This window comes from Uranotaenia lowii, chromosome 3 (genome assembly GCF_029784155.1).
Source record: "Uranotaenia lowii strain MFRU-FL chromosome 3, ASM2978415v1, whole genome shotgun sequence".
Lineage (NCBI taxonomy): Eukaryota > Metazoa > Arthropoda > Insecta > Diptera > Culicidae > Uranotaenia > Uranotaenia lowii.
Window position 1 is genome coordinate 262,629,544 of NC_073693.1, and position 22,056 is coordinate 262,651,599.

The 22,056-nt window shown below is 37.0% G+C and overlaps 3 protein-coding genes across 3 annotated transcripts; 1 reads left to right on the forward strand and 2 right to left on the reverse strand.

Annotated features, from left to right (window-relative positions):
- Positions 1 to 9,030: 9,030 nt before the first annotated feature.
- Positions 9,031 to 10,023, reverse strand: LOC129751497 (uncharacterized). The gene is made up of 3 exons (XM_055747031.1): positions 9,538 to 10,023; positions 9,302 to 9,432; positions 9,031 to 9,237 (listed from the first exon to the last, which is right to left on the reverse strand). Exons 1-3 carry the CDS (start codon positions 9,675 to 9,677, stop codon positions 9,104 to 9,106), a joined length of 405 nt encoding a protein of 134 aa, XP_055603006.1. The 5' UTR covers positions 9,678 to 10,023; the 3' UTR covers positions 9,031 to 9,103.
- Positions 10,024 to 17,574: 7,551 nt separating this feature from the next.
- LOC129753357 (uncharacterized) lies at positions 17,575 to 18,258 on the forward strand. Its single transcript, XM_055749178.1, has 2 exons — positions 17,575 to 17,608; positions 17,672 to 18,258. The coding sequence occupies exons 1-2, from the start codon at positions 17,575 to 17,577 to the stop codon at positions 18,256 to 18,258; spliced, it is 621 nt and encodes a 206-aa protein (XP_055605153.1).
- A 2,537-nt stretch (positions 18,259 to 20,795) lies between these two features.
- On the reverse strand, positions 20,796 to 21,484 carry LOC129750992 (endocuticle structural glycoprotein ABD-5-like). The gene is made up of 3 exons (XM_055746222.1): positions 21,252 to 21,484; positions 20,998 to 21,170; positions 20,796 to 20,931 (listed from the first exon to the last, which is right to left on the reverse strand). Exons 1-3 carry the CDS (start codon positions 21,425 to 21,427, stop codon positions 20,861 to 20,863), a joined length of 420 nt encoding a protein of 139 aa, XP_055602197.1. The 5' UTR covers positions 21,428 to 21,484; the 3' UTR covers positions 20,796 to 20,860.
- Positions 21,485 to 22,056: the final 572 nt, after the last annotated feature.

A 22,056-nucleotide genomic window follows, 5' to 3' on the forward strand; every position in this document is an offset into this window, starting at 1 on the left:
TAGTTGCTATTAATTATTCAATGTTTCTGCAATTATCTCTTTACTTCCAAATTTGAATCAAATGACAGAAAAAAGGGACGTCCATATTAATTGCTTAAAATTTTTGCAGTAATTTCGTTACTATGCATTATGCGATCGAATCCTGATTACATATTAACAGTTTGCGTTATTATGCATCCGAACAAGCTACAAATTCGTGCACGGATGTTTAATAGACAATCAAAAGAGTCTTTTAAAAACAACTGTTTAGTATTTTATGCAATATGGTAGGTTGAAAATGCATCCCAATTACCATTTACACACACTGTTGTGTTCGGAATATTGTGACCCTGGGATGTTGTCGGATATCGTACAAATAAGACATCTGGTCTTGTGAACGTCTATGACTAGAAATAACGTTTATTTTGCATGCATTCAACATTACAACTTTTCGCGCTTATATTTAACATAATTAAAATCACATTATCGAACTGGCAACACTTTATCGTACAAAGTAAACAATTGAAAGGGTGCTCAGTTCAAGGTGACCAATATTGATGAGACTCATCACACACTTATCACATATTTGAAATTTAAAACGACACGGAGTTCGTACGGGATCAGCTGGTCCTCAATAAATAATCAAAATAGAATAGAATAGATTAATTGATTATATTGCAGAGTAGATTTCAAAATCAATCGTTTTATACAACTTACTTAGTGAAATTGTTGTCTTTTAATGATTTCTTTTATAAAATTTTCAGAATATTATATATTTACAGTACAGTAAAAAAAGTGAAAAAAGTGAAATTGGAACGAATGTTCCAAATTGAATGTTCGAATAACATGTAGAATCTCAAATTGAAGATATTTTAGCATACTCTGTCGATCGGGACCTTATTTCCATTCGGCAGAAAACATCACAAATTGAGAACCATAGCAACATACTTTGCTACACGGAGATAAACTGAAGTAGGCTGAAATTTCTTTGTTGAAAATAAAATATAAACAAAATTTTCTGCGTGATCATAAAAATGCAAGTTCCAACACGAACTTTTATAGTTAAGACGCGAACCTAAAGTCGATGATCAAAAATGTTCAGAGTTGCCTCAGTGCAAGTTCATTGGTGTTGGGAAAAAGTGGTAGAAATTTTGATACTTACAGCCAAGGACTAAAAAAATCGTATTCAAATCGGAGCAGCCAAGAAACAAAACCGCGCGTAGTTTACAAAAGTTCTGACCACAGTAGGTTCGCGACTCAGCAAACACGTGATTGTGGGGGATTTTTTTCAAGGGGAATCCGATCGCCAGAAAATCGTGAGCGAGCCGTGGCAGAAAACCTCGCGAACCTCGCGATTCTGGTTCGTGAACAGGCTTCATTTTGCTCATCTTGCCCAAAAGGAGACAGTGAACTTTCTCGCTCCTAATAATTGTGAGGAGATTTTAAATGAGCATTTTATCATCTGCTGCTGAGAGAGCCAAGAGAATTTTTTTCTCTAACGAATGATCACTCTTCTAATGTCAGAGCACTGTTGGTTTGTGACTCTGAAAATACCTCATCAGCGCTACGTGTGATCAGTGAAATGAATTGCTCAGTGAAGGCAAGGGCATAGTTTTACTATTCTCATCGCTCCTAAGAGAAAAAGAAATGCAAATCGCATATAAAATTTGGCCGTTTCACCAAATCACGTGGACAGCTTTAATGTGCGATTGAACCGTCCTCTTTCTATATGAAATTATGGAACATTGGCCCCAGCAAGTGCTGAAATAAACCACAACCGAAGCGTCCATCTCTGTTCGGTCGTTGATTTCTCAGCCAGTAGGTAACTGAGAAGCTGATGAACGTTTCTCCCTTCGAGAATGAAATTGGGTGACTGCGTTTTTGAAATGCTCTGCAACAAAACGTGGGCTTCTTGATCGGTTTAAGTGTGAGGAGGCATGTTTCTCTTAGGCGTTTGACAAGCAAATGAGAAAAAGTGTGCAAAAATCAAGAGAATCGAAGAAGCCTGTTCGTGAACCAAATTGGAAAACGCATTGCACACTTGATGGTCGTGTTTTCCGTTTAGTTATTTTGTCTCCACATGGTTGTTGATTGCGCCAAATGCAGGAAGATCAACAGAAGACAATATATTTCAAGCTCGTAGTGGAATAGTGGTAGACCATTATGGATGACTGCATTGGACATTAGTAAGGCCTTTGACAATGTTAGGTTGAACGAGTTACAGAGAGTACTAAAGGAACTTCAAGTACCTTCCCATTTAACACACAGAGTTTTGACATGCATTAAAGACGAAAAAACGAGAATATTATGGCAGAATCAATGGTCAGAAGAAACATTTAGGAGAAAGGGTATCAAGCAAGGTTGTCCTCTATCACCGTTCCTGTTTATTCTGATTATGCAAAAAGTGCTACGTATGGTCGAGAATAGGGTTACCGAGTTAAAAACAATCAGGCGAGGGAATTTCGAATTACCGTTCATACTTGCTTTTGCAGATGATTTGCTTGTTCTAGCGAACAATAAAGATCAGATAGCTAAAATCATGAAGGCACTAGAAGAGCAGCTGGAGGTAGTGGGTTTAGCAATTAATGTGGACAAAAGTCAAGTTCTTATAAGAGAGCCAGATGCTAGTATAACTCATTGTAGGGAAATAGAGATAAACGGAAGTACATATAAGGTTTGTAATTCAATTCGTTATCTAGGAGTTAATTTAACATCAAAGCTAGATAGGCCTGAGACCGTTAGACCAAGATGCCAGAATGCACTAAAAGCAGCCAAAGTGATAGTAGATTTTTGTAAAACCTACAAACCTTCAGGCGAGTTAGGAAAATTGATGTATAATTCAGTTATAACTCCTTCAATGCTTTATGGAACCAAGGTGGCAACGCTTACGAAAAGAAACAGGTTGCAATTGGCAAGGTTCGAGAAGCAAATTTTGTTGGAGATTTTGAGTAATTGCAGGATTGAACAAGGAGACAAGTTTAATATCAGGAAAATTTTGAGGGGCAAAACCATTAACAGAAGGGTTAGATCAGGTAGGTTGAAGTACTTTGGTCACATTTTACGGAGAGAAAGTGATCATCCGCTTAAATTAGCTAAAGATTTGAAGTTCGAAAATAAGAAGAAAGGTAGGCCGAGTTTCACGTACAATACAGGAATAGAACAGGACATGCGAAGGTATGATATAAGTCAAGATGTTTGGTTAGAGTTGGCAAAAGACAGGGATAAATTCGTGCAGAAAGTGGACCAGATATATAAGTTTAGCGATAGTGAAATCTCTGAAAGTACCCAATCAGATAGTGAGTGAAAAAATGTACAAAAAGATCAGGTAGTTGATCGATTCTCTCAAGACGCTCTAAAATGGGAATACATCGGGAAAAATTGCCACTTACCCTTTCGTCACTCTGCTTGTATCAAATTCTTATTCAATGATTATAATAAAAACACAAAGAACAAAAACTAATCCATCATTTAAACACAAAACACATAATATTAATACACAAGAAACGAAAACACGCTTCACACATAGAAACACCCAGACACACATTTAGGTAATCCAACTCTATGAGAAGTAGTGTTGAATGATGATCGTTCGTGGCACGACTGTTAATGTGAACTCGAACGGCGTTATCGAAATGATACATCATTGTATCTTCGCAGGACTGTATCCTTTTAAAAAAATACCATAAAAATTTTCGTAATATAGTTTATATTATCCTCTTTCATAAACATTTTCATTATTTAATTATTATTTTATATGCAACTGTTTTTTTTTTTACTATTTGATTATACCATTATATGCTCTTATTATTATATTTCATCCTTTACTGTATAACATTATTCCTTATGTTACAGATCCAATAATTATAATTTTTTAGAAGGAATGCATCTGGGGATAACCTGAAGAAACTATTACAAGCGGAGTGGGTTGCCAACCATTGTAGGTTTCTGAGGGTCGGATGCCTTTTTTCGACGAACCATCGGCCGTGGAAGCCCTAGAATCAATTCGAAGGCCAAGCCACACAGACATAGGCAGGACCTTGCTACCGATGGGGGAACCATACATACATACATACATACATGGTTGTTGATTGCGCCAAATGCAACGCGTGGACAAATGAAATAAATCGATTTTTCAAAGTTTTCATAACAATTTCTTGAAAATAATTTACAATGTTGTAAATTTAAACGATGTATATAATTTGTGAATTGAAGTTTGTCCTTTCTGATGTTAAACAACGTCAGATTTGGCAAATTTGTATATAGAGTTTCGAAAGGATGCAATCTGGCCAAGTAACAGATAGAAAAAATATTGATTTAATTATCCGAAGGATAAAAAGTTCCTCCGCATCCTAAAAAGATGTATGGGGTGGGGGAAGGATAAAAAAAAAACCCCAATCTAGAAATGTGCTACTTCGGCATCTTAATTGTATCCCCTTTATTATTTTCTAGTTTCTTCCGAAGTTCAAATTGAGGAAGTTATATAAGTTTGAAATTTCAAATTTCATGTCATGACAGAAAAAAAGGAGGCATTAACCGTGTGATGAAGTTTTGAAAGCGAGGGAAAACCATTAAGATAATTAAGAATTTCAATGTTCCATACTCATTGCGGACCAAATACAAGATATCTAGTTTTTTCGCTTGACGCGTTTCCGAGCCGGACAAACCGGGTAATTTTAAATAAAACCTAGCAATATCCGGGCAATTTATTTTAAAAATGTCCATAAATCCGAGCATTATCTGGGCAAAAAAACTTTTTTGTTCATGAGAACTTATCGACAGGTTTTGAATCGTTCTTTAAGATCCAAAACACCTTTCATGATTATTTTTTCTCAAAAAATTCCGTTTTGGAGGAGATTGTTATTTTGATTTTCCAAATAAAGTGAATATAACCGGGCAAAATCCGGGCATTTTTCAATGAAATCCAGGCAACCGGGCCGTCCCGGACTGTTTCAAAATGTTGTATTGAATGTCCAGGCAAACCCGAATCAAACAGGGAAATCGGACAACATTAGATAAGAAAGAAACGCTATTTCTCTAATATCATTTTCAGTTTATGAGCAGATAATAATGACGAATTAAAAATAGCAGGAAAAAATTCAACAAGCTCAATCAAAGGAAATCCAGGCAATAAACGTAGATTTCAAATCCATGAGTTTGATCAAGATAAAGTTCAAAATTAATGTAAAAGATAACTATAATTGTAAAATTTGCGTTTAAATTTTTGAAAACTGCTTTTTTTACTTCTGTTTTGAAATAAAAAAGATCTTTTTTTAATTCAACTGATTTTGGATGCAACGAAATATTGGTGTATTGCAATAAACTATAGCAATAGGATGTATATGATCTCAGTTGAATTTCTACTTAAATTTGACATACAAACTACCTTTGGACTAGTGTGAACATATTCGATTTTTATTTTTAAAATATTTCAAATATGTACGATTTGCGATTGATATTTCAAATTCCTAATTTTAGCTGAAAATCCGAATGATGAACAAAATTTGAAAACAAATAATTCAATGTTCACGATTCAAAATTCATTTTTTAAAATTCCTTTTCTGGATTCAAAATTATACAATTGATTTAAAAAATTAGGATTGAAAATTCTTTCTCATATATTCTTAATTTCATATTCGTGATACTTAATTTGAAACTGTACAATTTAAATTCGAATTCTGAGTTTTGAAATAAGTTCTACGAATATTTGAATCTAATTTGTGGATTGAGAATTCCCAATTCAAACAGTAAAGTGTGTCTTTTTCATTCAGAATTGAGTCATCAGAAGATCACAATTCCAAAATCAGGATTCCCTTTTCCAAAATGAATTTCAACTGAATATTTTTGAATTTGGAATAAGCAATTTTCAATCATTAATTTGTCCATTCCAAACTCTATGCAAAGAGTGAGAAAATATAAATTTTAATAGCAAAATTCGTTTAAGCGTATTCAGAAATGTTAAAATAAAATCTGAAAAACAAACTCCGTACTTACTAACAGTTCGAAACATAGAGTGATGAAGCCATAAAAACGAATTTTGATAGTTTTGAATCATAAATAATGAATAATTAATTTGGAGTTATTCATTTTAAAGGAATTTGTAATTTATTTTCCGACGTATCATTAATTCTATCGGTTTTTATCATTGATTGAGTATCATACTCATTTTTTTTATTTAAAAAGATTTGAATTGAGAATAACATGAATTTATTGTAATAATTAAAAAACTACCGTCCCGTTATTGTGGTCAAAGTCCGTTTTCGCTTTGACAAAATAAAGTACGCACTCTTATAATTCAGGTTTTTTCTCTTGGAAAATTATTTCGTCTTCTTATAAGTTAAAAAGAATTCAATTCTCTGCAAAAGCCATTGGAACTAAGGGTTCCATTATTTCTTCATCCTTTTAGGGGCATGTGAATAAGGTGGTGAAAAAGCAAGTTTCCGTAGATATTTGTATCCCTCAAGCCAAAACCCCTCAAGAAAGTTTTTTTTTTAAGAAAAATTACTTGAAAACTCTTCTTTGATTATTGAATTAATTTATCAATTTTTTATGATATTCACTTCAATCCAAAATAATCATTGATACGTTTGCATGTGTTTTCTTATTGAAACTTTACATATGGAATCGAGGTTGTCTTTTCCAAATTTAAAAACAGTTATAGAATTTTACACTCAACCTCTACTACAGAAATGTAGTGATTTGGATGAAATTGTAAGGATCTAAGATTTGATTTGATTAGGGCCTTCTTGTGTCCATTCTAATCCATAATTTAGTCAAAAAGCTTTGTTTAATTCAATTGACCACCCAGGAGTTGACATGGCAGAATGAATTTGATTTAATATTTAGAGTATCGTTAATCTTAAAACGCTGTAAGTTATCAAAAAAAAAAAAATTTTAATAAACTTAAAAATAAAACAGAAATATTTCACACAATAATTGAAAGAACAGTGGAAAATGAAGAACTTCCTGCTGCTGCTTGAAGCACAATTTATTACCCGTACGCGTACCTAAAGAGACGCACAGCCTGCCTACGGAAGAAAATCGAATAACCACGCGTTCCCTTCCAAAAAAAAGTTCATGAACCTTTTCGCTAAATGGTTCGTGAGCCAAAATCGCGGGGAAAAATTTTCATGTATGTTACGATTTCCACGAGCGAGACAGGATTCAAAATCCAAAAGAATCGTCTGTTGGTTGGACTGCCTCGTTCGTGTTTCCTATGGTTCGCGAACCTAAGGGATTTTTTTTCACAGCCTGCTCGCGCTTTGGCGAACCTTTACGGGTAAAAATCGTAGACGAGCGGGAATCGCCACTCGTGTACACGATTTTATTAGTCCTTGCTTACAGCACACTTTGAAAATTTTGCCATGCAAAAACATTTTCAAGATCTGTGGCCTTCAAGTTTATTTACAACACGTGTTGTATATTAGCATGCTGTGATGCAAAAACAGCAATGTTTCTATCACATACGGCTGAAATAGAAGCAGTGTTGTAAAAAAAAACAACACCCCAAGATCTTGAAAACATTTTTGCATGGTAAAATTTTCAGAACGTCAAAATTTCTACCACTTTATCCCAACACCAGTGAACTTGCTCTCAGTTCCTCAATGCTTGAAATTTCCTTCTAGTAAGAACTTTCTCCAGGAGGTGGTTCTGATGAACATGTCCTTGCTAAAGTATATGAAGCAAAAGAATAAAATTTTATGTGAAATGAAAAGTTTAGAATGTTTAATAATTCTGTGCGAATACGAGGTAACGATGTAAAATGTTCCCCGCGAAGTAATGTATGAATAGAAGTCATCCAATACCTCGCTAGGCACCCAGAATTAATGGTGGTAATTGAATTTAATGTTTATCAATGACAAAAAACATACCCCTGTTAAATAGCTAATAAATTTTTCGGCTAATAAGATACGAAGTTACGGTCTTCGAGAAAGTTGTTCAACGGAAAATTTGTTTAAGAGAATTTATAAATGGGCACAAAAAATATCAGCTGGCTCGGCCCCACAGAAGAATCAGAAATGATGTTGATTTTTCAGTACAAAATATTCAATGTTACTTAAAAATTCTACAAAAAAAATCATGGATGAGTTTTGGACCACGACGAAATTTTTTGAACCTCGAGTTTGAGAAATTAAAAAATAACCCCAAATCGACTCAGTCCAGTGGTACATAGCTTGCAATAGAGCTGGCAAAAAAACGTGGATTTGTGCATTTGAGAACTCGCCCTCTTTGATCTTTTTTGTACGTCAATAGTTAATAATATTAAATGTAGTTTTTAAATAGGGCTCTTGCACATTGCATAAGCAGTTGGGCAAACAAAAGTGACTGTTTCATGTAAATTGATCAGAACTGGCCGATTAAAAACTGTTTTTTTGTCAAAAGTTACGAGAACTAGTAAAATATTTTCAATGGACAGCATATTTTTGAAAAGCCAACGCATTTGTTAACTTGATAGCAAATTTTATTTCGGATTTGAAATAAGATATGCTGAGAAAATGAAGATTTTCTTTGATTTTAAGAGGAAGTAGAACAAAAATTTGCTGATAACTCTCACTAAATTTCGCAATGGAAGCTTTTAACTTCATCCTCTTGGTTTTAAAATCTTATAAGAGAGACCGCAGTCCATCGTCTAAGGATCTAATCATCATTTCTTGTACCTAGCAGAGATCATTCCATTTTTTCAATTCTGCTCTGCTTGGTTTTGTACTAAAATTGTATCTATAATCCACATAATTGTTTCCACTTCAAAGCAGATAATTTAAAATATACTGTATCAACCTTTTTTCTTCTTTTCTGGAAAAAGGTGCTTATATTCCTAGAAAAAAACATCATTTTAGTTTAATTTTGTGTGCCCAAAAGACCTCTTGTATGTGTGTGTAGCAAAAGCCCTATAGCTGATTTTTACATTGTGGTTCGTTGCTTATCTTATTTGAACTGTTTTTTTCAAACAGCGTTTGCCAAATTTTTTATATTCATTTGAATACTACTTTTTCTCAATATGTGAAAATAACGCAAACAATTTTTTTATAAAACATTTTTTTAACATTACCTATTGAGTATATCAATTACTTCAAACTATTCAATCACAGAATGTCCACTTAAAACAATGAAACAACTGGAACTCCTTCTACAACTGATTGTTCTGCGGTCTCTTGATAGTGATATTTTTGACTTTTCCCCCTCCAACGAGTGAAAGAAGCAGCTTAGCGGTATCGTCACTGTTTGTATTGAAGTGTTCTGCAGTTTCAAAATTATTGGGACCTAATAAAAACATGATTACATAATTAATACTTCTAGCAAATCGTAGATTTCTTCCAACGCTTACCATAAATCACTTCACTATAGATCACATACTCCTCACCCGATGCCGACAGTAGATGAAAACTTTCACAAATCAGTGTTCCAGTTTCGACTTGTTGCCTTTTTTCTTGATGATCTGTCAGGGTCGTTTCATTGCTGAAAAATCAATATAAAAAGGGCTTAGATGAAATTTTAAAAACTAAATTTTTTTGAAAGATTTATTTTGTTAATTAATAATTTATTCTCTTATTCTAAGCTTACCTTTGCTTTAGGAGCGTTTCCAGCAACTCTTCGATACCTTCCGGATCACGTTCCTGGAACACTTTGTTATCGATCGGGGAAGAAGCACAGAAACCGATGGACAAAAGTAAAACCACACCTAACCAACCTTTGATATTCATCACAAAGCACAAACAATTTTTTTTAAACTGATGATGAAGATGCTATCTAGAGATACTTAGTATGGCCGGCACTTTGATTAACGAGGTTCTTTTCCCTGTGATGGTTTGCTTTGAAGTCACCTACGATCAACCGGTGGACAACTGTCTTATACCGAAATCGCCGAATTAGCGTTACCTCAAACAGGTTTGTCACAATTCATGGTATCTCCCAGTCATGGAAACATAAAACATGCGAAAGAAGCCATACTTGAACAAAAATCGTCAATCCCCACGTCAGTTAATGCATCATAAACCTAGGATGTCAATAAAATTTTAACAAAAAAATTTATGTCCTAAAGAGATGTGAAAAAATATTGGCTTAATGATTTGCAGACACGGTGTGAACAGATTTGGCACCTTTCTATGAAATTATTACATACTAGTGGCTTCCTGCACTTGCGGGCTGTTTTGACTTCTTTTCACTTACTTTTGTGTAGGATATTTTTAAGGTGTTCATGATTATTTTTTCTAAAACTTGCTTCAAAAATTTCGTTTAGGACACATAAATAAAGCATTTTTGCAACAAAATTTGTTTTTTTTTGTTTGATTTAGCAAATAAAATAAATAAATGAAGCAAGCTTTTGATAAAAGTACATAAACTTATTGTCATGTGTCAAGTTAAGATGACTGAGTATCATTCTTTCTCCAGTATGAAAAAAGTCACTTCGAATGATCTCAGTGGAGGTGTGCGTCACACAGAATAATTTTTTTTAACTCTTTTTACACGTCTTTCCTGCATTCATAGAAGAATAAACAAATAAAAAAATTAAATAACATTGAACTATTTTAAACATCCTTCAATCAGCTTTTTTTTCAATAAGGTAAGGTGCTCAGCTTGTTTTTGTTTTTTAGTGATTGTAATATTTACCATTCTCAACACAGTTTATACTGGTTTTACAGATCAGTTTTTTTTTAATTGAGACTAACTCACCATAGAATGAATTGGCATTTTTAAGATGTTATGTAATTCATTAAGTATTTGTTTTATATTCGAAAACAAAATATATAAAGAGTGGCTCTTTGTCTTGCATTTCTGTCTTGCAAGTTTAAACACGGTGGAAACTGGAAAAAGTAAATGTATTTGAGTCAAAAGCATGAGATGCAATCATAATCCATGCTCGAGATAATTGATATTTGTATGTTGATGTTAGAAGTATTACATATTTAACTTATTTGTAGCTTACAATGTAAATTCCGAAAGTGCTTTTTACTTACACATCTGACAGAAGCCTTGAAACGAATGCCACAAGAATGCTAGTATCACTAAAAAAAAACCCTTAAAAACTGGCTTGATCAGTTAACACCAATCTTCAAATCAATCCAACTGCTATAATATTTAAGAATGAATTTAAAAATGTGTTCTGTTAGTCAAAATAACCATCAATTGTAATAAAATGTACATAGTTTTTCAGTTTACGTTGGTCAACAGTTAGCGATTAGCGATCAGCGCTTTTTTAACTCATTTAGCGGTTCAAATTAGCGATCGCTAACTTTGAATGAGTTAGCAATTTCACTAGCGGCGCTAATTTTTTAATTAGTGATGCCGAATACTGGAAATTTTCATACAGAAATTCAGTTTCTGCTATCCACTTACTTTAAAATAAGGCTATTTTAGTGAAAATTTTGGCCACCCATGATTTAAAATTTACAGAGATTGTATACCATTCAGTTAAAAGACACAATTTAACAAATTCAAAGATGTTGCTTTCTGTTAAACTTGAGTAACCACCGAGTTGATTTATTGTTTCAATCATTAGATTTTAACAATTTTAAACGATCATTATTTTTTCAAAAAAAGGAGGACTTTTATGTTTGATCAATACCAAACATTTTGTAGGAATTTCAAAATTTCTCTAGGAATCAACAGTTCTTAAAAAACTACATGTATGTACACCCACAAATTATACTCCCTGGAGGTGGAATTATCGTCATGAGACTTCGACACACGAATGAGTTATTGACTGCAAACGATTGTTTAACCTTTATTCTATGTAAGTTGGAAATTTGGTTTTGTTTAGCATATTCCTAACTTCTACAACATGGTTTGAATTTAAACGTATAGTGCCTTTCTCATTTTTGAGATCTATTAATTTTTTACGACCATTTGCATTGCTCTAAATTGCCGTGCATGCAAAAGGACGCAAAATAACAACTCGGCGCTTTGGTTTTTTGGTCCTTTTGCTTTTAGTAGAAATTATTGAAATTTTGTGAAAAACGCTAATAAATCAAACGAAAATCGGTCGTGAGAGTTGTGGCTGGCTTCTAAGCAGTGATACCAACTGTTTTTCAGGAATTGCTGTAATATTTTGAAAAATATCTGGAAATGTCTGGATGACGAACTGGGATGACTTTTTCTTTTTTTTTTTTGGTCGCCAGATCGCAATATTGCAGTTTAGGGAATAACATTCATGACTTGATAATAGTAGTCTTACGTCAGTGCACCACCAGTCGAGTTGCATGTACAAGCGTTCGAGCCTGTTTCTGGCAGGAATCACATTTTGGCGATTCTGCCAGGAGCTGTTACATTTACAGTAACAGCTATTTGGTTCGTTTTTAGCGACCATTTTTATTTCGTACGAAAAAACTTGAAATCAAGGTATGTTTAATTGAAAATTAATCTACGGCAATGATTCACACTGAAAGCTTGGAGTCGTTTATCATTATTATTATCGAGTAAAATATTTGTTGATTTTCGGTTTCCAATTATTGTAGAAAAAGTAAGCTTAACAAGAAACTCGTTAGTATGCACGATTGTTTTGGAACACATTCTGTAAACAGCTTAATGAATCTTGTTTCATAACTTAATTTTTTCCTAGTACCTACGAGTTCTTTTAAGATAATATACAAAGATTACTTTGGATTGCTTTTGTAAACAAAAAAAAGTTTAAAAAGCTGAATTTGCTAAGTAAAAATACATTCAATATTTTCAAAGACTATGCTAAGTAAGCGCTGCTTACGGCGCGATCCAGACTTCAACCGTTTCGTATCGAAGATCGTCAGCTTAATGGATTACAGATGTAAGGCGTGACGTGGACCTTCACCTGTTTAAAAAGACTAGCTTGAGAGTTGCGATCTGTCTGAAGTGCCGTAGACTTCCCCTTGTATCATAAATGCCTGACGAGATCCAGACTCCCGTCAGAAGATTTTCTAGTGATAATCAGTGACGAGGCGCGATGCAGGCTTCCGCCTTGAATAATTCTTAGATAGCCTCACTGGCGCGATTGTCTTCATTCTGAAAGATGATCGTTGAAAAGCAATTCGGCGATGTAGGAAATATAGATCAATAAAAAAATAGATCCCAGGAACTATCTTAAGTCTTACAAAGTGATTTTATTCAGTGTGTCAAGAATAGTAAACACTCACACATGTATATCGTAAATGATGAGAGAACGACAACAAGTACGGAGATCTCGAAAGAGTCTTGAGAACAGACGTCAAGAAAAGCAACTTTGCGAGTCAGTTTAGAAACTATTCTTACAGCTAACGGAAGTAAGAGCTTGCCACAAAAAGTTCATGTCGTTTATAGAAAAATATAAAATAGTGTAAAAGAAATTCACTACAGGCGAGATGAAGACTTCCGCCTAGCTTGAACTTAATTGGCTAAATATGTCTGATGCGATGCAGACTTCCGTCAGTGAGATCTTGGCTGATCGTTAGTAACTTGGCGTGATGCAGACTTCCGCCAAGATTATTCATAAAAATATGGTTTGATGATCAGTAATTTCGAACGATGAAGACTTTCTAGTTTGAGTTACCTCAAATATCAGATGCGATGTAGACTTCCGTCAGTCAGTTCTTGTTTGATAAATCGTAAATTGGCACGATGCAGACTTCCGCCAAGCTTGATCTCAATGTTGCCTCAAACATCTGACGCGATACAGGCTTCCGCCAATGAGATCTCAACATAACTCAACTTAAGATTGGATTTAATGATCAGTAATTAGGCGCGATGCAGACTTCCGCCTAGGAAGTTGCCTCAAATATCTGAAAAGTTCATCGATGGAGCCTTGAGAGTAAAATTTAACGCTTTTTCACTTGATGCCCTCCATCAAAGTCTTAACAGTTTTTCCATTTTCTCAACAAGTCATACTCGTTTTTGACTGTCTTCTTGCTCTTCCGAAGTTCCCGCCTCATTATTGCCCAGTACTGCTCCACCGGGCACTGCTCCGGACAGTTTGACGGGTGCATGTCCTTTGGAACAAAAATGACAGAATTGTCCTCATACCACTCCAGGCCCCTTTTAGAATAGTGGCATGATGCCAAATCTGGCCAAAATAGCGAAACTTCGTCGTGCTGCTGCAGGGACGGAAAAAAGCGCTTCTCAAGGCACTCATATTCAATAGATCTCGCCATTTGCTGTGCCCTTTGTCACGAAAGGCTCACACCTCAGTTCGCAAGAGCGGATGGGCTGCCAAATGAGATATTTGGAGGCTAACTTCGACATTTTCTTCTTCTTAAATTTGTCGTTCACATCGAACTTGCTCTTCCGGGTGAAAAACTCTAACCCCGGAATTAGCTTAAAATCAGCTTTTATATACGCTTCGTCGACCATCACACGGTAGTCATATTATGTCAGCATCTTCTAGTAAAGCTTCTGTGCCCGAGTTTTAGCCGTCGATTGTTGCCGCTTATCGCGGTTTGGGAAGTTCTGTACCTTGTATGTCTGTAGTTCAGCTCTCTTCTTTGCATTCTGAACGTAGCTCAGCGATATGTCGAGATTTTTACTCAAATCACGGCTTGAGACCTCGGGATTTGCTTTAATCATCCGCTTCACCTTTCCCTCCGTCTTTTTGTTCTCCGGTCCCGGTTTTCTTCCAGCTCTTTTGCCGTGGTCCAATGTCAACCGCTCCTGGAACCGTTTCAACACTCTGGAGATGGTTGAATGGTAAATGTTCAACATTTTCCCCAATTCCCAGTGTGACAGCTCAGGAAATTCCGGGTGTTTGGAAAGAATTTGTTCTCTCGACTCGCGTTGGTTCACCTCCATTTTCGTTTAATCGAAAAACACGACTTCGAGTTTGACAGCATGTAAACAATACACATCAATGAGAAAATGTGCAAAATTTGGTTGAATTTTACTCAATGGTTAAAAAAAGTTATGCCCTGTTGAATGTGTCGCAATAATTTCGTGTTCGCCCTTCCAACACGCTTTGAAAAGTAATAAAAATTGTCCAAAGAAAATCAATCCATATATTTAAATTAATTGTGTTGTAAAAGTTGTTAAAATTTATACTTTTATCAAAAAGTGCTGCCTTTCTTGCGTTTTGCCGTTAGTTTTTTTTCTCGTCCTTCTTTGTCTTGTGATGGAAATGGTTTTTGGATTCTTTCAAGTACATATATGTAATACGGTTGCGCTGCGAGGAGAATGCCAGCTATCGCAAAGCTTGTTTATGCTAATTTGCACAGGAGCCATTGGAGTACATAGAGTGTGGTCTCTGAATGTGAGCGACTGCATGCGTTAGGAATGATTTGATAGCAATAAGCAACGTAGTAAAATTTCCCACTAATGACAATCGTGTGGCATAAAATTGGACGCTTTGACACAACTTAAAATGAATCACATCACGAAAAATATATTAGAAGATATAAATTCACCGTCTGTCTCAGCTTCGTTTTTGAAGTTTTGGATACGTCAAAATCGGCCAACACTTACTGATCTGATGGAATCATCTATTGAAAAACCCCGGGAGCTCAGTTGCTTGTAACTTTTAAAGATAACTTAAAATAAAAAAAAAACACTATCAAATTAAAACGCTGCACCACCATTAAAAGATCATTCAATACAAATAGTTTTTATATCCGATTCCTACAACAGAAAAACACCCTCAATACATAGACAACTGTGAGCTTTGTTCTTCAAGACGGTCATCTTTTTTGGCACAGGGATCGAAATTTGTCTATGTTTGGTTTCCGGATCTGTTCTCGGAACTGTTTGTGTATCTTTTCATATTTACTTTCTCGGTCCGAAGCAATTTCCGAATGACTCGGCATCCGACATTCAGTCTTTCTTCATTCCGTGTAGCTACGACTGCCCAATGAAAGAACTCTTCTCTTGGTCTCTGGCTATAGTAGAACCAACCACATCGTCCGTCCACAGTCGCAATATGCTCGTCTCATCTGGCCATTTCCTCCATTTCCCTGCTCCCAAAACTCACCCATCCAACTAACTTCCTCACCGGATCCGAAGAAACTGGCCAACCTTAGCACAGGATTCACATGTAACGGCAACGAAGTTTTTCGTCCGATGTTTGAGGTTGTTTATTTTCATTCTAAATGAAAATGAAACGATTTTCCTTCGTTTCGTTTCGTCTACGAGATTCAATTCGAATTTCAAATTGGAAAACTACATACCCGTCCGGCTTACGTTTTCCCTGTACCACCCACTTACTTCTCCACGTCCCCAGCAGCAGCCCCCAGGGGGTTTAGAAAAGTCCGAACAAAGTCCAACACAAAGCAATTGTATTTTGGTTTTCAATTTGTGCTAACATCTCGTTTCACATGCTCACATGGTTAGAAGGAATGGCTGAAGGTGTGGGTGGGTGGTTTTTGTGCAGCGGTTAGCAAATAAAAGGATAATGAATAATGGAACAGCATCCTGAGAGAGTTCCTTTTGTCCGGTTTGAAGATGATGCACAAGGATTGGACCATGCTTTGGAATGAGACATTTACTCACTCTTTATTTAAAAAAAAACAAGTGTACGTACAATTTTGTAACCATTGACGACCAAACAACAGAAAATGGTGAAAACAGATTATTATCAAAAGTCACGTCAATTTTTATAGAGAAATCATAAAACATAAAACATAAGTTAACGTTTTCAAAAATAAAAAATAAAATGATCATAATTATTTGAAAATCTATTTGATCTTTAATTTTTGTTTTCAACTAAACTTTTCTATGAAATTCTTTCAGAGCTTGTAAACAATGCATTTTACCTTCAAACTTGGCTGATCAGAAATATTTGTTAATCAGTCACAACTCTGTAGAAAAAATTCTTTGGCAATGCACTAAATTATACACATAACACACGACGTATTACAGGACACGACACATAACGTTCTTACTTAACGGAAAAAGGATATAAAGTTACCTTTTTGTCGACCGGTTTCGGGCTCGATGTTGCCCATCTACAGGACGATGTCCGACTGATTACACAAAGGATAATTACAGCTCCAGTTTCATACTTGATGTAGTATTCGTCGAATGCAATTGGCATTATGCGGTTTTTTGTTTGATCAGGTTGAAGAGAGGTGAAATGATCGGCGGCTCGTCTTCGTTCATCAACGGTTTTTCGGCGGTGCTGATGAACATCGACTCCCAAGCATTCAGGTGTGATGTTTTCCGTACAAACTTCCTAAATTTGACCTTTTTCCAATCGACGGAATGGTCAAACTCTGTTGTGTGGGCGGCAACACTCGATTCATTAATCTTCCCATTCTCAACGGCATTTTTGTGTTCTTTGAGACGGACTTTGAATTTACGGCGAGTTTGACCAATATAAATAGCCGGGCAGCTGCTGCATGGAATTTCGTAGATTCCGGATCTATCCTCCTCAGGAATCTTGTCTTTAAGCGAGACTAGACGATCCTTGAGGGTGTTTCCACTCTTGTATGCGGTTTTTAGACCATGCTGTAGAAGAATCTGGCTGATTCCGTTAGTCAATTTTGGATAAAACGGTAGACTAACTCTTTGCGATTCTTCTTTTTCCGGTGTTAGTGTTGTTGCATCACTTCGGTGCTTTTTTCGGGCGTGCTTGCGAAGAATTTTACGAACGAAGTCATTGTCGTATCCATTCACAATTCCTGCATCAAAAATTTTTTGCTTCTCGTCTTAAAACTCTGGCTTTTCCATTGCAATATGGTACAGCCGGTGTGCCATAGAGTGGAAGGCGGCTTGTTTTTGAGCACCAAAGTGATTTGAGTCGACCGTAATATACCTGTCATTTTTGATGCAGGAATTGTGAATGGATACGACAATGACTTCGTTCGTAAAATTCTTCGCAAGCACGCCCGAAAAAAGCACCGAAGTGATGCAACAACACTAACACCGGAAAAAGAAGAATCGCAAAGAGTTAGTCTACCGTTTTATCCAAAATTGACTAACGGAATCAGCCAGATTCTTCTACAGCATGGTCTAAAAACCGCATACAAGAGTGGAAACACCCTCAAGGATCGTCTAGTCTCGCTTAAAGACAAGATTCCTGAGGAGGATAGATCCGGAATCTACGAAATTCCATGCAGCAGCTGCCCGGCTATTTATATTGGTCAAACTCGCCGTAAATTCACAGTCCGTCTCAAAGAACACAAAAATGCCGTTGAGAATGGGAAGATTAATGAATCGAGTGTTGCCGCCCACACAACAGAGTTTGACCATTCCGTCGATTGGAAAAAGGTCAAATTTAGGAAGTTTGTACGGAAAACATCACACCTGAATGCTTGGGAGTCGATGTTCATCAGCACCGCCGAAAAACCGTTGATGAACGAAGACGAGCCGCCGATCATTTCACCTCTCTTCAACCTGATCAAACAAAAAACCGCATAATGCCAATTGCATTCGACGAATACTACATCAAGTATGAAACTGGAGCTGTAATTATCCTTTGTGTAATCAGTCGGACATCGTCCTGTAGATGGGCAACATCGAGCCCGAAACCGGTCGACAAAAAGGTAACTTTATATCCTTTTTCCGTTAAGTAAGAACGTTATGTGTCGTGTCCTGTAATACGTCGTGTGTTATGTGTATAGTTAAAGTTCTTACGTAAGCACAAATCATATAAAAATGAATGCACTAAATTAACTCGGAAGCGCCATCGCTGGCTGAAAAAGAAGCGGCAATCAAAAACATGAAATCCAACATCGCTGACATCTGGGATACTGCAACATTACCGGCCAACTGGATGCAGGGTATCGTCGTAAAGGTCCCGAAGAAAGGAAACCTGACAGAGTGCGGTAACTGGCGAGGCATAACGTTGATCTGTACAACCCTCAAAGTACTCTGCAAAGTGATCCTGAACAGGATCCAGGAGAAAATCGACGCTACACTCCGACGGCAACAAGCTGGATTCCGATCCGAACGATCATGTGTAGACCACATCACAACGCTTCGAATCATACTGGAACAAATCAACGAATACCAGGACTCTCTTCTGCTGGTGTTCGTTGATTTCGAAAAAGCATTCGACCGACTTAACCATGAAAACATCTGGGCGGCTTCAAGGCGACGAGGGGTTCCAGAGAAACTAGTCCATCTCATCGAAGCACAATACGAGGCATTTTCGTGCAAGGTCTTGCACGATAATGTCTTGTCCGAGCCAATCCCGGTAACTGCTGGAGTGAGACAAGGATGTTTCTTATCACCACTACTTTTTCTCATCGTAATGGATGAGATTCTGACTGGATCGATCGACTGTGCACCGAACCGAGGATTGCCGTGGAATCCTTCAACAATGGAGCAACTGAACGACCTTGACCTGGCTGACGATACTGTTTTGCTCGCCCAAACACAACCGGATATGCAGAGCAAACTCGACGACCTCACCGAAAGTTCCAAGGCAGCAGGTCTCAAAGTCAATGTCGGAAAGACCAAGTCGATGGAGATCAACACAGCAAATCCTCTGTTGTGGTATGAGCCTACTTGGTTGAATGATTCAACTGAATCAAAGCAATCGAAAGATTCCTTTCAATTCAACCACGGTTGAATTAAAAGGAATCTTTCGATTGCTTTGATTCAGTACAGCAAATCCCTCCAGTTGCATGGTAGCTGGGCAACAAGTTGAGAAAGTGGAGTGCTTCCAGTATCTTGGTAGCCAGATAACGCCAGATGGTGGTAGGAGGAAAAACATCGAAACCAGGATCAGAAAGGCCCAATTTGCGTTTGCGAGTCTCCTAAACATCTGGCGGTCACGCCAGATCTCTTTACGAACGAAAATCCGAATCTTCAACTCAATCGTCAAATCCGTATTGCTGTACGGGTGCGAAGCTTGGTGCACATATGCGGTAACGACGCGAAAACTGCAAGTATTTGTAAACCGCTTCCTGCGGAATATCATCCGCGCTTGGTGGCCTGGCAACTGGATCTCAAATGAGGGACTACATCATCGGTGTCATCAAAGGGCGCTAGAAATCGAGATTCGGGAACGTAAGTGGAGATGGATTGGGCACACGCTGCGGAAAGATGAAAACGAGATTGCAGAGAGGCGCTAGATTGGAATCCAGAAGGTCATCGAAGAAGAGACAGACCCAGAAACTCGTGACGGCGAACCTAGACGTTGAAATCAGAACTGTCGACGAGAATCTTGACTAGGACCAGGTGAAAACGCTGGCTCCGGATCGTCAACAGTGGAGGTCTTTTATCACGGCCCTATGCACCGGTGGATCGGCGCGAGATCATTAAGTAAGTAAGTAAGTAAGTAAGTAAGCCAGTCCGGAAGGCGTAGCGATAGTTCCCTAAACTCAGTTCAGCACAAATCTCAATTCTTCTAGAAAAAATTCAATTTCAGGAGCACAAATTTGCAGCCGAAAAAAACACCCGTCATAAACGGTCACAGCTTCAAGTAACTGTTTAATAGAAAAAATATTAATATAAAAGAATTTATGGTTCACCGTAACACTTGTCAAAAGTGTTTCCCAATCATTTCTTCCAAACCAACATGAAGTTCATAAACAAGAAGGTCATCAATACGTCTATATGCTAGAAAAAATGGGCTTTTCGATGTTTTGCAACTGCTTTGCTCTATGTATAACTATGGCATAATTTTCCCTAATGTATGGATAACGTTTCGCTTTTAACACGTTCGTCGCCTCGCTCATTTTGGTAGTTTTACTAGCCGGGCCCAAAGAAATTGTCAGAGAGATAAAGCAAAGAGGGAGAACTCCCATGTTTGAAACGTGTGGCGAAGCACATGCTTTTTGATGTGACGGGGCCCCCCAGGAAATACACCCGTCACCCGAATATGGGTGCCGTGGCGACGAACGTGTTAAGCCTACCCTCATTCTGATGGCTATGTTTATTTTATTGTCGATTTTATTTTTTTTTAACTTCCAATGAGATTAATGAGGTACACTTCGTAATCTGCTTTTTATTTCGTCATTTATTTTTTTTGTAAACTTCCGATTTTTTTAAACTTTTGTGTTTATATCATGTTCTATCCCACCAATGACGCCAAAACTTTAGGATCAATGTGCATATATTGAGGGGGCTCAGGAAGTTCTCCAACTGTAAACAAAAACATAAACGCTAGCAATTGTAAACGAAGGTCATGCTTCCTCATTAAGCACTTACCAATGACATCAGGATGATACCCGTTTTCGTCCGAATAATAGCTCACGGTGTACTTGATCCCATCTGGTCCATAGTAGCTGTAAAAGCCATTGATCACCAGCACTTCCGTACCGTCATCGAGCATTTTCTTGTAAGCATTCTGACGCACCACTCGTCCATCACTCAACTCGTAGCTTCAAAAAAGCACAAAATATGACGATAAGCTCATGTAAGCAGATCCTCTAATCATAAATCTTCCCCTTAAAAATATTTACCTCCAATTGAACTCATCCGCCTTGTAGTCGTTGGACTGTTCAATCACCTTTGGAGAATGAGCGTCAGCGGTTTTTCCTCCAGCCGCAGCAGCAACGGGTGCACTTAACACCTGATTCACGAGATTCACACTTATCACGGACAAATAAATCACGGTTTTGAACAAGCGCCAAGCCATGGTGATGCGGTGTTCTTTCCGATCTACGAAACAACTGAAACAACTCAACTCGAAGAACAATCTTGACCGCTTGAGATTAGTAGATTGTTTCAGATCATCTTCGGGCGTCTAGAGCATAAAGAGCTGAACCTGTTTTTGGCATAGCTCCCTGCCAAAGGGGTGAAGATCGTCATCTGCGATGATGACTTTTTTAGTTGCAGTTTAGTCTGGTACCGTCGATTGGAAATACTTTGAACGATTTTTACAATAACGATTATTCAAGTGCTGTACTTAAGGATACACAAAAGTTTAAGACAGTTTGAATGAAAAACTAGAAAGTTACCAAAACCGGTGTTACTGTTGTTACTGGTGAATGCATTCAAAACAGCCTTACTGAACGGTTTAACCACGCTCAGACGACCTTGACAATCATACAAAAAATGTCACCAGAGTCGAATTTATACTTTGAATACGGGGCTTTTTATCCAAAAAATGCTCTTGTGTGTAATGAATTTAATTAGAGTTTCGAAAAAAAGTGTCATTGAGTGAGAGTGTGAAAGCTCTATAAGCGAATGATTTTTTCTTGCTGGACTAAGGAAGTTCAAGAAATTAATGTTTCCAAACGCAAGTTTTGGTAAAACCATGACATC